Source organism: Acartia tonsa, chromosome 5 (assembly GCF_053477335.1).
Source record: "Acartia tonsa isolate MP-2025a chromosome 5, ASM5347733v1, whole genome shotgun sequence".
Classification (NCBI taxonomy): domain Eukaryota; kingdom Metazoa; phylum Arthropoda; class Copepoda; order Calanoida; family Acartiidae; genus Acartia; species Acartia tonsa.
The window spans coordinates 4,863,718-4,879,504 of NC_137264.1; the positions used below are offsets into that span (position 1 = coordinate 4,863,718).

At 31.0% G+C, this 15,787-nt stretch overlaps 1 protein-coding gene across 1 annotated transcript; it reads right to left on the reverse strand.

Annotated features, from left to right (window-relative positions):
- Nucleotides 1-10,008: 10,008 nt before the first annotated feature.
- On the reverse strand, nt 10,009-14,615 carry LOC145320223 (uncharacterized). The gene is made up of 6 exons (XM_080162656.1): nt 14,554-14,615; nt 14,002-14,091; nt 12,920-13,039; nt 11,779-11,847; nt 11,180-11,253; nt 10,009-10,392 (listed from the first exon to the last, which is right to left on the reverse strand). Exons 1-6 carry the CDS (start codon nt 14,610-14,612, stop codon nt 10,325-10,327), a joined length of 480 nt encoding a protein of 159 aa, XP_080018782.1. The 5' UTR covers nt 14,613-14,615; the 3' UTR covers nt 10,009-10,324.
- Between the last annotated feature and the right edge of the window lie 1,172 nt (nt 14,616-15,787).

A 15,787-nucleotide genomic window follows, 5' to 3' on the forward strand; every position in this document is an offset into this window, starting at 1 on the left:
TGAAGTCATGGGATGGTTATCAACAAATTTTTGCCCTGCCATTCTACATTGAATACGAATCCCCTAGATGCTACGAGCGCAGCTAGTATTTTTTACAGCACTTTCAATAATGAAAAACGAAATATTACTTGTACATAAATTGTGTCCGATATTACATATTTTTTAAAGCTATATAGTGGAAAAAATTCTTTCTTAACGATATAAAGGAGAGAAGTTACTTACAGAGTAGCTTTTATACTCAAATATTAACTAGGTTATTCCTTAATTTTGTAACTAATGGGTTTTTATCAATGAGTAATGCTATGGACTACATACTAATATAAACAAGGATGACAACAACCATAAAAAAGGAACGGACAAATTAACAATAACAAAGACAAAGTGACAGTTTGTTTAATGAAAATAAATGAAATTAAATTAAATACATGAAAAAAAATGATGTATAGATGTCTCAAAATTGCCTTAATATAGCACGCCTTACACGGACGTACTTACATTTCAAGACTTTATATCAGAGAGGCATCACTCATATAAATCCTTAGCCTAGGAATCCTAATAATCAAGGTAATCAGATAATTACATCTCCTTAAGGATATGTTAAAATATCTAAAAGAGACATATGGACATTCTTACAAGCAATGCTTAGAAAATTGTTACGCTTTCTTTATTGTTACGGGCTAACCCCAAATATATAAAAGCTTTACTTTTTGCAATACTTTATTTATCCGTTCACGAAAATAATATATCAATTTTATTATTTGTAACAACAAAAAATCAAATGAAATCACACCCTTTCATAAAGAATCAAGATTATTTTCATTTCACCGATATAGATAAAGTAGGTTTTTAAGGAAGCTCTTTATAGTGTCTATAAAAAATGACGTCATATCAACTAGTCTAACATTTTAATATGGACTATTCTAATATAACGTAATTTTTCACAGGCACTATAAAGAGATTCTTTTTAAGGAAGTATAAGCTAAAATTTAAACATCTAGATGGTATATTTTCTAGGTGTTCATCGTTATACAATAATTTACATAACAATATGAAAGTATATTTGCAGCCTAATTACTAGAAAACAACTGAATACACAAAATTATTCCCTTCAACTTTGAAGCAACAAGTTTGTATACTCTCCAAATAATGATAACATTAGTAAAACATCACTTCCACAAAAAAAGTCTTGCTTCTTAGTAGCGAAGCTGCTCTCCAATTTACTTTGTCTGTCCGTCCTTCCGTCAGTCTGTAATGCTACAGGGACATAAAAGCAATTAACATCTGATCCTTATTTAAATTTTTAACCACGATTTTTGGGAGCATTGCTACTTAGGGATGTTATATTGGCAATGCATGGAGAGGGGGGGGGGAGGCATTTGACTGGACTGATACTCAGAGTTATGTAGCATGATTTCGCAATTGCATGCTTAACATTTTTTTGATTGGTTGGCTTGGAAAAGCACTGTTCAAAGTTTAAAAATTAGGCTATTATTGTACACTTTGAAGTTATGACATTTTTGCGGAAGCTATGGAACCCCGATAACATTGAATAAAAAGGGAATAACAAATAATTTGTTTTCTTATTAACCAAACAATCACTTCATACCTACATAAAGCGCACAGCTAGAAAAAAGGCGCATGAAATCGGACTTTTTAGCCCCTTAAGGTGATTTCATTTTTTAAAAATATATAGCTAAGAATACCTTTAAGGTCATGCATAGACGTCCAAGGGGGGGGGGGAAGGGGTGATTACCCCCCCCCCCCAAAAAAAAATGAATTTGGGGGAGCCGTAGGCACCCCCAAAATTTTGAATTTTGAATTTTTACCCCCCCCCCAAATAAAAAAAATGCCTCTATGAAATAAAGATTACCCCCCCCCCCCCCCCAAATAAAAAAGCTTGGATGCCCCTGAAGTCATGTATAACACTTTCTGACCTTTTATTTATATATTTAACAATTTATTTACGAACCATTTCAATCTATTTAAATTCTATCTATTCAATAATAATAATAGTATACATCTATCAATTATCTATTCATCCATTAAAATATCATTCAATTTAATAGTATATCTACTAATCTACCAACCTTTTCACTATTTAATAAATATTACTATACAATATACCAAAATTAAGTTATCTATCTTTTCATAAAAATCTAAGCATATCAATCTATTCACAAGTTTATAAATGAAAGTAAAGATACTTACTATAAGTTATACCAAAATTAAGTTATCTATCTATCCATCAAACTATAAATCTATCTATTCACTAGATTATAAATGTAAGTAAATGTATAGGAATAAAAAATTAAGTTATCTATCTATCCATAAAAATATAAGCATGTCAATCTATTCACTAGTTTATAAATGTAAGTACAGAGACTTACTATAAGTCATACCAAAATCAGGTTATCTATCTATCTATCAAACTATAAATCTATCAATCTATTTACTAGTTTATAAATGTAAGTATAGAGACTTACTATAAGTTATACCAAAATCAAGTTATCTATCTATCCATCAAACTATAAATCTATCAATCTATTCACAAGTTTATAAATGTAAGTATAGAGACTTACTATAAGTTATACCAAAATAAAGTTATCTATCTATCCATTAAAAAATAAATCTATCCATCTATTCACTAGTTTATAAATGTAAGTACAGAGACTTACTATAAGTTATACCAAAATCAAGTTATCTATCTATCCATCAAACTATAAATCTATCATTCTATTCACAAGTTTATAAATGTAAGTATAGAGATTTACTATAAGTTATACCAAAATCAAGTTATCTATCTATCCATCAAACTATAAATCTATCATTCTATTCACAAGTTTATAAATGTAAGTATAGAGATTTACTATAAGTTAGACCAAAATCAAGTTATCTATCTATCCATCAAACTATAAATCTATCTATCTATTCACTAGTTTATAAATGAAAGTATAGAGATCTACTATAAGTTATACCAAAATCAAGTTATCTATCTATCCATCAAACTATAAATCTATCAATCTATTCACAAGTTTATAAATGTAAGTATAGAGACTTACTATAAGTTATACCAAAATCAAGTTATCTATCTATCCATCAAACTATAAATCTATCTATCTATTCACTATTTTATAAATGTAAGTATAGAGATCTACTATAAGTTATACCAAAATCAAGTTATCTATCTATCCATCAAACTATAAAACTATCTATCTATTCACTATTTTATAAATGTAAGTATAGAGATCTACTATAAGTTATACCAAAATCAAGTTATCTATCTATCCATCAAACTATAAAACTATCTATCTATTCACTAGTTTATAAATGTAAGTATAGAGATCTACTATAAGTTATACCAAAATAAAGTTATCTATCTATCCATCAAACTATAAATCTATCTATCTATTCACATGTTTATAAATGAAAGTATAGAGACTTACTATAAGTTTTACCAAAATCAAGTTATCTATCTATCCATTAAACTATAAATCTATCAATCTATTCACATGTTTATAAATGTAAGTATAGAGACTTACTATAAGTTATACCAAAATTAAGTTATCTATCTATCCATCAAACTATAAATCTATCAATCTATTCACTAGTTTATAAATGAAAGTATAGAGACTTACTATAAGTTATATCAAAATCAAGTTATCTATCTATCCATCAAACTATAAATCTATCAATCTATCAATCTATTCACATGTTTATAAATGTAAGTATATAGACTTACTGTAAGTTATACCAAAATAAAGTTATCTATCTATAAAAATATAAGCATATCAATCTATTCACTAGTTTATAAATGTTAGTATAGAGACTTACTATAAGTTATACCAAAATAAAGTTATCTATCTATCCATCAGACTATAAATCTTTCAATCTATTCACAAGTTTATAAATGTAAGTATAGAGACTTACTATAAGTTATACCAAAATCAAAGTATCATTTTCATTCAAGTATTCCCCCTCAAAATCATGCAATCCAACCAAATTGATAATAATAGCTAATTTGAAAATCATACCACTAGAACGGAAAACAGACGGTCGAATGTATCAAGTTATATTGTAGATACGCTCGTTATAGTAATATTATCAAGAAATCTTGATACTCTTACATGGCAATTTTATTTTAAAATAATTCTTTATAAATGCATTTATAGGCTAAACTACAAAAAATGAATATCTATCTCTAATAGCAGGTAATAAAGTCATTTTTTCATGTTCTATTGACTTACTAACAATACTTAACAGATACCTCTCTTAAAATATTGCTATAATGATATTTTCGTTAATTTATAAGATTTTATTCCCTGCTATGTTTTAAAGCTCAAGCCTTAAATGTCCCACCCGGTGTATTGTGATCAGAATGTTACATAACCAAACATAGACGTCCAAGGATGGAAATAAAGGGGTGATTACCCCCTTCAAGATTTGAACCCCTCGTTTCTCCCCTAAACATTTTTTAAAATACAGAAAATTACCCCCCTCAATCCTTTGAAACCCCAAAGTTTACCCCACTCAAAATAGAAAGCTTGGACGTCACAGTAAACACGGTACATTAAAAGAGATTTGTCTGGATAGCTATATCGGTAATATATATATTGGTATCTTCAGCTTTTGCAACGGCCAACTCAAGGTTATCAAGCTATCAAGCCAAGTATATAACTATGTTAATATCTGTAAATTATTTCGTTTTTGTAAGCTTATGTTGAACTTCATATCTATCTAACTCGAACAAACAAAACTCCTAAACTCAACCCAAAAAACCTAACCTTGAGTAAACACTTTAAACCCAAAAAATTGTGAGGGTTAAAAATCTTTAAAGGGAAATCCAAATGTTTTTTTTTTGGACTACTGAACTTGAAATCATAATGTTGAAGTTTTTGAAGAAAAAAAGCATTATTAATTTTCAAATCTTTTAATATTTGAACTGTATAGTATAAAAGAATATAGTAAATAAAAAGAGCGAGGGAAAAAAGAGAAGATAATAGATACAGAAATAGAAAAAGTAAAAGAAAGAGAATTGAGGAGAGAGAGAGAGAGAGAGAGAGAGAGATATAGAGATAGAGAGAGAGAGAGAGAGAGAGAGAGAGAGAGAGAGAGAGAGAGAGAGAGAGAGAGAGAGAGAGAGAGAGAGTGACTCTAATCAAATTGAACAAACATTTTCACTTTTACATGAAGTTGTAACGAATATCCCTAATATGAGATAACACCTCGCATTTACACGAAGCTTCCCTGAAAAATTTAATAAAAATCACTTAGTATTTTGAATATCATAATGTGTATATGTAAACAATATGCTTTTATCGTCGCTATTTCTTTTACTAGAGGTACGCCTTGAGAGGCCTTAACCCTTACAGATCGGGCCTCAATTCCCACCTTAATAGATCAGGGGGGGGGGGGGGGGGGGCTCAAAGAGCCCACTCCTCTATCTCCGCTCCTGGTACAGATAAAATTTTAAAACAGCTGTAGAGCGGCCAATTTTGCAGCTAGGATGACCAAATTTTAGGACGAACTTTTATTTTTCATAACAAAAAAATTACCTTTTCTGATCATCGCCGAAAAACGGCAAATAACGGAAACCGCCATTTTCGGCGGTAAAACGGCGATTGGTGGCGCAAATTAATATTTTTATCTGTTTATTATTGCTCAAGGATTTACCAAAAAAATATAAGTTCATGATATATGTCTGTAGTAAAAGCCGGACAAAAATCGGTCATAAAGTTGGTCAGGGAGCGGTCAAGCGGTCATAACACCACTTTTCTCAGATGGTCATTGATATCTAAGTATTCACCAAAAAAATTTTAGGTTTCTACCTTATACACAAAAGTCATAATGTAGAAATTAAGATTTATTTAGAATTTTTTCTAATTTTTTTTGCTACCCAACCGACTTTGACCGGACACCACGACCGACACAGACCAGATATCCTAATAAAATCAACTCTTGCCGATGTATAATTACTAAACTTAAAAAGTCATGAAGTTACAGCTCTCCATCTTACCTACAAAAAAAATGAGATTGAAAAAACTAGATTAAGGGTTAAAGGACATGCGATGGAAAATGAGGGAAAGACGACCCTTAATTGTTCTTACTTGTGAAAGGTGTAAAATTTAGATATTCTCCCTAAAAATAGTTATCAACCATCTCTCGGCCTTTAAGAAGCTTCACAGTAAATAAGACTAATATAGGATCAGCGACTACTAAATTCGACGCTACAGACAGAGAGGCATCCTTTTAAATAAGGATATAAGGAGGTTAAATGATGGTGTAAATCAAAATGTCTCATGAACTGCTGAAATTATCAGACTCTTCTTTGCACAGACTATCTCTATAAAGGTACCGGAAAGTTTTATTTAAGGAGGGGTAAGGGGTAAATCCCCCCAGGAAGATTCCCTTAAAATCTTTGTTTTTTCCCAAGGGAAATCTTTACGAACAACCAGCACAATACTAGGTTTTGTTTATTTATTTCCTTGATAATATTATTAATCAGGTCTTTAACTTTCAAGAAAAGGATAAACAATGCCGTTTCAATAAATCTACAACAATTCCACCAAAAATATACCAGCTGTAATGGTAGAATTTCAACAAAAGACTACTGAGAAAATTTTTTTTTCGTTCATTGTCTATTCTCTGAATCCCTGATAACTTTCCCTTTCAAGTGATCTTAATAAAACTTTATCAAAAAGACAGGGATTAGTATTAATAAAATAACTAAGACGATTGCATCCATCAACAATATATAAAAAGATTGGGATCAACTGCAGTTCACGGTAAAATATTCCTGGTAACGCATAAGAAGGCCAACAAATAATCTGGAATAGCCAAGATCCAATGATGCACAGGGAAAGTTTTAATGAAGAAAAAACGCGTAAAATAGGTCTTTTTTGCGCGTTTCTCTGCACTGCGAGATAATTATGCATTATTGATTTATAAATATTCCAGATTATTTGTAGGCCTTCTCATGCCGCTTAAAACAGTGTGTGGGCATGATCTGTAAGTTCGGCCGTTTGGCAGCTAGCAGCCTTTAAAATTTATAGATTTTTGGAAATATTCGTTACCAGAAATATTTTACCGTGAACTGCAGTTGATCCAAAGATTGAAATCATAGTTTGCTTGAAGGGGTCGTAAATCAAATTTGAGAAGGTATGCCATACCTCTTTTTTTACATGCAGTACACTAAGAGAATAACGCTAAAATGAAACATTTTTTTCTCTTAATTATAAAAATAGTTTTTACTTTACTGTTCATTACTCTTTTTATGGCTCTTCGTTGCTTAAATTAATGTCTTTTTTTATGTATTTATTTACTTTAACACTTTTCATTATTATTATTCAATATCTTTCCCCTTCCCGGATGAAAATATATCTTTAACAGTTCCCTTTTCACCCTCTTCAAACGACACTACATTATTTGTGATTATACAAAAGTTTCTCCTTAGTAATTTTGTACTCCCGAAGCGGACATTTAAGATATGAAAAAGGACTGTCATAGGTCAGAGGAGGCCTACATTTGTCAGAGGAGGCCTACAAGACAGTTTTAGTCATCTATATTGGATAACAGCCAAGCAAATTACATTTCCTTCACTGGGACGGACTGTAGGAGGGACACATTACATGAGGTAGCAAGTATCCTCACTTATTATATAAAGTAAAGATTATTTTAATAAACAAACAAAACAAATAAAATAAGTAGTCTCCCTTTAACCTAACTTTTTACTTTACTTTCTTTATGTCAAATAATTACTTCCATGCTATGTAATTTGCATAAAAAATAATAATATAACATTACAGGGTGACAGCATCCATAAAACGAAGCTCAACAAATCATACATGTGCAGTTATAGAGCAAAATCCCTTGCACTGTTAAAGAAATTGAATATTATTTACTTTTTTTCAGCTATCAGAATCCTACCGATAAGCCTGAGCTGGAAAGTGTCATGTATGACGTCATAAAAATACATCTCAATCAAATTCTCTTTTAAGGGATTTCCTTTCCCACTTCTCCTATTATCCCTCCTTTTTAACGTATTTTTATGACGTCACACATGACTCTTTCCGACGCTTCCAGCTGCAGCCGTTCAGATTAGAGGAAGATTAAGTAACCCCCAGTCACATTACGCGCTCTATCTGGCGTGCTAAATCCTGACTGTTTTAGCCAATACATTTTTAAAAGCGAAGCTTTTCTATAATTAGGGTCGGTCCGTCCGTCCGAGATAGATAGCTTTTAGGTATGTTAGAATTGTCCTATCGATTTCAACTTTGCATGATGATTCCTGTAGTAGTTAATTTTGATTTAGAAAGCGTAGCAACTCTATAATCATTACTGGAATGTCCGTATGTCCATTTGAAACATGTTGATTTTTCTACATTTTTAATAACAAATTTTTATGTGATCTTATTATACGTTTGATCTGATTTTTGGTATATTGATTCTTGGAACAACAAGGAACAATATTACAAGCAAAGCAACTCTATATTCAAGTCCTAAAGATGTAAGTATGTCCATAAACATTATCCTGTATCAAGCAGTTTTTCAACAAATTTACTTACAATTTTGCGTCGACTCTTATACTTTTATATTCTGATTATTAAGTGTTAATGTCCGTTTGTCCTACCGTTTCAGTGCTTAGCTTTTATGGATGTTGTCATCCTTGTTAGATAAAATTTAATCAGAGGAAAATTTTACCGACAAGATTCTAAGCTTCTCATTGTTGAAAAATGTTAATTAGGCGGCTGGGGGATGGTAAATTATTTGCAGCTGATGCTTAAAAAGAAAATTGGACTTGTTGAATGCTATGTTTCTGCTGGCTTTAAATGTTGACCTTTTTTAATTACTCGCGGCTGCAGTTGAATATTGCTGCTTACTTTACCCCTACCAGTGATGCATGTATATTATAATAGTTAATTAAGACATAATTCAAAGAAATAAGTCTAGTAGACTAGGATTTTAATTAAAACTTTATCATGAATATGATGTTGTTTTCTATTAAGGCAGGAGTAATTACGATTTTAAGAAGCGAAGCTAAAACATCATGATAATATTTTTTTAATTATTGACAAATGATTGTCAATAAATCAATAAATATGACATTTTCTTAGGAAGGTACAGTCATTTCTGCTTACAATCACAATCGGGTAGAAAGAAGGATTGTAAATATAATCTTTTTAGTAGCAAAGCTACTCTATAATTCACTTTGTCCGTCAGTTCGTCCGTCCGTTCGTCAGTCCGTCCGTCCGTAACGCTATGGGGGAAATGGGATTTACTCAGCTCCTATAAAAGATAGAAAACATCAATGGCGGTCGGACGGCTTGTTAGCAGGCATTAGGCTATTTTTTTTATTTTCCACATTTTTCCTCATACCTTTGGTGTTTATGGTCTGATTTTCATAATTTTTTCAGTTAGAGATATCAAAATTAAATTTCCCGTCATTTGAAGAAATCAACATTGACGGTCAGACTGCCTTTTTGCAGGTTTTTGGCAATTTTTTTATATTTTTTAAATTTTCCCCCATATCTTTGGTGTTTTCAGTTAAAGATATCAAAATTTCTCGTCGTTTGAAGAAAACAACAATGACCGTCAGTCCCACCCACGAATTTTTGTGCTTCGCTACTTGTTGTCATCCTTGTTATTCTTTTGAAGAGAAGTTGCACTTGTATAATATATCAGGAATAAGGTAAGGCCAACAAGCGATATAAATATAAAATAATATTTGGGGGTCAGAATATAATATGGTTGTCAATTTAAGTGTTGTCCACCTATGACATCTTTGATCACGTATAGGTTTCGTGATTTGTTTCCTAGCTGATTGGATTCTACTCTTGAGGGAATATATCTGCTGGTCCTGTGATGGTTTTAAGCTATTTTCTTGGGAGGTGGGAAAAATATGAAGTAAGTAGAACATATTTTTAGTAAAGCCTAATTATTAAACAGAATTTTACTTAAATTTATTCATAAACAAAGTTTTTTAAAATGAATAAGAAAAAATTAGGTTTTTTTTGGTTTGAATGTTACAAAATGAATAGTAATAATATACATACTATTAAAAAATACATTACAATAAATTATGAGATAAAATGTGCATTGAATTTTAAATTTTTATAAAAAATATAGTGTATTTTTATAATAAATAATTACTTTTACAATAACATCTATCATGAAAAAATCCATAAAAAGCAAGGCAAAGAATTTAAAAATTCATTAATATGTCAAGTAACGTGTTTGTAATAGGAATATACACAAAATTTTCAGATATAATAAGTTACAGAGAAGATTTGCTTATACATTACGGTATAAGATGTAATTTTTTATACGATTATTTCTTTCCACAGAATTGCTGAAGGCCTGCAGGGGTACAACTCAGCATTGTTATGGTGTAAGTTGCTAAAATTAAACAAAGATGAAAACAAACAAAGTAGCATAGCTGGCTAATAAAAAATATTAAGATATCAGGGACAAACAAACAGATTAACAGACATTAAGAGTCATGGAGTGTTGATTTTCAGACATCTTTCTTGAGAAGCAGCCAAGAAATGCATATTACTCCCATGATACTCCCAACTCTTCTACTGTGATATAAAAAGGCGACGTCACAAAGTATGCTTAGAGTAGCTTAGCTTGCTTCTAGTAATAAACCAGGCGAAAGCACGTTTGTACTATGTACACTTTCCTTTTTCTAAAGCAAAGACGATATTTGGTGTAGCATTTGATTTACACACGAATATATTACATAAGTAAGATAGTTTAGTTATAATTAAATTCTTTAATTTAATTAAACTTTTGATCAATTAATTATAGATTTATTCCTAAAAAAGTATAGGAACATCATTAAATAGTAAGGAAGGAAAGGAGGGGTGAAAGTAGACCCTCAACTTTATATTTTAAAGGAAAACCTTTTTAGTGGGGTAATTTTTTCCAGGAGTGATTCTTCGTGGGGTAGTGAAGTTACCCTCCTCTTAAATAGCTATGAACAGGACATGTGAGAAGTTTCATTCTAAAGGAAAACCATATCGGTCAGAGAGATCCTTCGGTACACAAAGACAGACTGACGCACAGGCATTCATCTAAATAGACAGATTGACACACAGACAGACAGACACATGGAAAGACACACAAGCAAACAGACAAGCATATACAGACAGACATCCTGTTACTTTTCTATAAGGATCACCTGTATAGCTTGTTGAAGTAGATGTAGACATAGAAGTGCTTGTAGACGTTGTGGTCATGTAGTAAAGAAAGAATCTAGAAAAAAAACTTCAAATGAAAGAAAAGAAAACGAAGTAGCGGTGTTCGTATTTTTACTGAAGCTTTTCTTATAATTCTAGCCCCTTCGGGGCAATTAATAATATTTACCTAACCTAATCTAAACTAACCTATCAAAAGCTACTGTGAAAATACGACGATACCCACTACTTCGTTTTCTTTCCAAATATTTTATCTAAGATAATTAAACAAGGATGAAAACAGTAGCCAAAAAGAAGATAAGAAAAAAAAGTAGAACATAAGACTAGAAGAATAATAGAAGCAGTCCGACTGCCATCAAGGTGTAATACTTAAATGTGCTTCATAATAATGGGAATGTTGACTTGAAAAAAAGAGGTCAAACTTTAATAAGACAAATTCAAGAAAAAAATACATATATTCTTATAGTTCAAGTACCCTAAAGTGTAATAAGATAGGTTATATGTTGCTAAGAAGAAAGGTTTACATATTAGTATCTTATAATTTAAGTAGAAACCTAAAATTTTATGTTTCAAAAAATCAAACCTTGCTTTTCTGCTAGAGGGTGAAGGACTGGTCTCTTCGTCCACACCTGATTGAAGTTCGGTTCTCTCACTAAAAGAAATATATTACAAGCATGGTTTTCAAATATTACATAGAACCCGCGACTGTTACTTAACGCGTAGCACATTTGATGTGGTGATTTTTTTTGAAACTCGGCTTAACACCACTAAAGACGTAAAAAATTGTTCCATATTCTACGATGTCAGGTACGCGACATTAATAGTTAAAGTAGGGGGATCGCCTTGGCTCAAAACAGGCGCAACTCATAACCATGCACAGATCGTTTGGACAGAGGCAAATATTGCATTTTGCATCTTTCTTCACAAAGTCTAATTCATAATATTAATAGAATTAAGAATTCGAATAATTGCACTGTAGAACAATCAAAACATAAATTTTCTGATTAACCAGATAAAGAACACAGTAATAGTGTCTGACTGATTATGACGTAACAAAAAAAATTAGCCAATTAGAGGCCGTTATTGACTAATGGTAAAATTTATAGTGGCCTCTCATTGGCAAATTTTTTTGGTTACGTCATAATCAGTCAGACACTATTACTGTTCCAGATAAATCAAAACGATTTGTGTTTAAGCATAATTATGAGTATCATTAGAACAAGCTACACTGAAAAGAATAATAATTTTTTATTTCGAATGTCTTTCAATTATAGACATAAGAATTATTTATTTTTCGCAGCGTATTATAGACAGCTTTCCGCAGTTAGTAAAAGGAAGGATGTATTTTCTCGTGTTCATTCGATACAGGTGGATTAGTACCGGTTCTCATTAATACGAAAAAAATATGTCTAGCATCGTATTATATCCAGTTTTCTACGAATATAAAAAAGTACAATCATAAGATTAAAACCAGTCTTTTTAGCACGTGCCTTCGGAATTTTGGGGCTAAAAACAGGTTTTAATCTTATAATTGTATATTTTATATCCGCGGAAAACTGTTTATAATATGATGTGAGAAATAACTATTATGCTTTTTATTTTACTTCTTGTGGAAAGTTACCTATAATACGAAAAAATTCTTGATTTTACAGTATGGCACTTAACCGGTTCTAATCCATGCAGCGGGTAATAATTAGGTTTGAAGCCAAGCTAGAAAAAAATACCTGTTTAGCCTGGAGATCTGAAGAGAGTTTTCATTCATTGAAAAGGGATCTTCAACTATCATTCTCTTCTTCTTTCTAGCACTGGGGCAGGTCGTGGTCGTAAGATCAAGATCATTTTGACTGAAATATAATTTAACATCATTCGATTTAAACTAACTTGAATATTGCACTAGATTTTCGTTTGCTCTATAAAAATGTTACTACAAGCTGGCTAATTTAACAAAAACTGCTGCGCCGATTGGGTTCTACATTTATATTGGGTTAAGCTTTTTTCTACCCTACCCTGGATGTTATCAGCGCAGTTGCTTGTCCATTACAAAAAAACATCATTAAGTTCAATTTAAAGGAATATTTTTTTTCATATATTGTATTGTGAAAGTTGATTTTCCCACATTATATAATTTTGATAGAAAAGTTACTCTATAAGAGTTTGTGTCTGTCTGTTCATCTGTTTGTAATTTTATATATAATCCTTCAACATATAAACATTTATAAAAAAAGGAAAAAAACTACGTAACCACCTGTTATAACAAACAAAACAGGGTTGTAAAAAAATATTTCTTGAATCTTAACATCCTTGCGTTTTTTTCCATCTCTATTTTGTGTATCAATCGATTTAAAAATTTGCATGATGATTCCTATATGAGTTAGGTACGAGTTAGAAAGCAATGCATTTCTATAATCATTTCCAGAAAGTCGGTGCATCCATTTTTAAACATGTGGATTTTTAACTTTTTTAACATCAAATTTTTATGTGATAAAATTATCCAATTGGTCTGATTTTTGGAATACTGATTCCTAGGTCAACAAAGTACATTGTTAAAATCGAATCATCTCTATAATCAAGTCCTAAATATGTAAGTATGTCCTGAAACAATATCCTGTATTTAAGCAGTTTTTCATCAGATTTATTTACAATTTTGTTTCGTTCGACTTTTATACATTTATATTCAGTTCTGACGCTATACAAGTGTTAATGTTCGTTTGTCCTAACGCTTTAGAGCTTCGCTTTTATTGATGTTGCCATCCTTGATAACTTTAGTTTTGACCACAACACAAGCTATAACTGTTAGCATACTTACTAGAAACATCTTGTTTGAGTCTGAAGTATGGAGGTTGTTGTTGATACTGAAGTTGTTGTTATCGAATGAACCAGGAAAAATTTTGGCTTCCTATGAACAAGTGTTTCAAAAATTAGTTTTAGTCAATGAAGGGAACATCTTTTACAAGTAAAAAAATAACAGGAATATAAAAAAATTCCAAATGCAAACAAGAATGACACTATTTATAGTACAAAAGATCATCAAGGAATCTCAAGGGTCAAGACAATTGATAAGAACTAACAAAGTTAACCCTAGTGCAGATTAAAATTTTGGTTGAAAAGTTTGAACACCATGAACCAACCAACCAACATTCGATAAAAATAGCTAAAGTTTTTGAGCCAACGAATGAGGGGTGCTTCAATTTTTAATTCCGTCTAAAAATGTACCAATCTGTACTGGTGAAGCTTAATGTCTTAGTAACCGCTAGTTCGATGCGGGTTTCTTTTTTATGACATATGATACTTTGAAGTTTGCATATTATGCATTAACCTGAACCTTTTTTTATGAAAGAATTAGAATTATGAATAATACCTCTCGCTGGAGACAGAGACAACCAATAAGGCTGAAAGCATAAGTGAAAGATTTCTCATTTTGTATCTTAAATTAAAATAGGTAAATATTTCAAATTTTTTATTTAACTCTATAATCCTTGTATAAAAGTAACAGGATGTCTGCCTATCTGTGTGTGTTTAGCGAAGGATCTCGCTCACAGCTGAACCGATATGGTTCTCCTTTAGGGTCAGCCCTCTTTTAAGCCTAATAGAAAAGCTTTATTTTAACTAAATACTTATATGTAAATGTAATCAATTAAATTATACGTCTTTAACAGGCAAGATAATTAAACAAAATGAAATAAAAAGAGAAACAAAATTAAGATTTTACTTTGTGCTTATAACCGTAGCAAAAGCGCGCCTTTTATTTGAAGAAATTTCATACATGTTTTTTATGGGCCTGAGAAAATTGTTAAATTATTTGAGGGATATAGCAATAGGAGAAAAGACATTTTTGCATTTTTTATCCGTAGTATGATGTGATTTCTAATAAGGATGGTAAAACTCCGAGCAAACTTTACCCAATTTGTAAAAGTATATTATTTACATCGCATGTCAGTTAGTATCTGAAATAGAAATAATATTTCTAGAGTAAAAGTTTCGAGCAACTCTTCTGCTTTTATATGTAGACGGCAGAATTTAAAATTTATAAAGTTATGTTAAGATTTTAATTACCACTGACCTTCTATTCTACAATTGGTTTTTCCACCTGTCTGTCTGGCTCACAGTCCACTCGAAGCGACAGTAAGAGAAAAAAAATTTCCCACACATAAGGCCAACTGTTTCTAAAATGTCCCAATGAACATATAAATTTAGTATAAAAGACTTGAAATCTTAAAACGAGGCCTTTCTGAGAAAATTAGATTTGAAAATTTCAAGTTCAATTTTCACCCCCTAGGAGTTACCGAATAATCATGACAAGAAAAGCAAATATTATTTATTTAAAATTTTGAACAACTTTGCTTTTATGAAGTCTTTCATAAAACCTCTCTATATATGATTTATTTAAGGCTAAATTTCCGTGACCTTAGCAAAGCAACTGATAAAAATGGCCATTAATTAACTCCCTTTAGGAGTGGTTTTATGAAGAACTTTATAAAAGCAAACTTATTCAAAATTTTAAATAAATAATCTTTGCTTTTCTTGTCATGATTATTCGGTAACTCCTAGGGGGTGAAAATTGAACTTGAAATTTTCAAATCTAATTTTCTCAA

Coding starts and splice junctions, on each gene's coding strand:
- LOC145320223 (XM_080162656.1), bottom strand. CDS start 14,612: ATGAGAAATCTTTCACTTATGCTTTCAGCCTTATTGGTTGTCTCTGTC. Junction 11,848..12,919: donor CAGATCTCCAGGCTAAACAG/GTATTTTTTTCT, acceptor TATTTCTTTTAG/TGAGAGAACCGAACTTCAAT. Junction 11,254..11,778: donor CCCTCTAGCAGAAAAGCAAG/GTTTGATTTTTT, acceptor TTTTTTTTCTAG/ATTCTTTCTTTACTACATGA.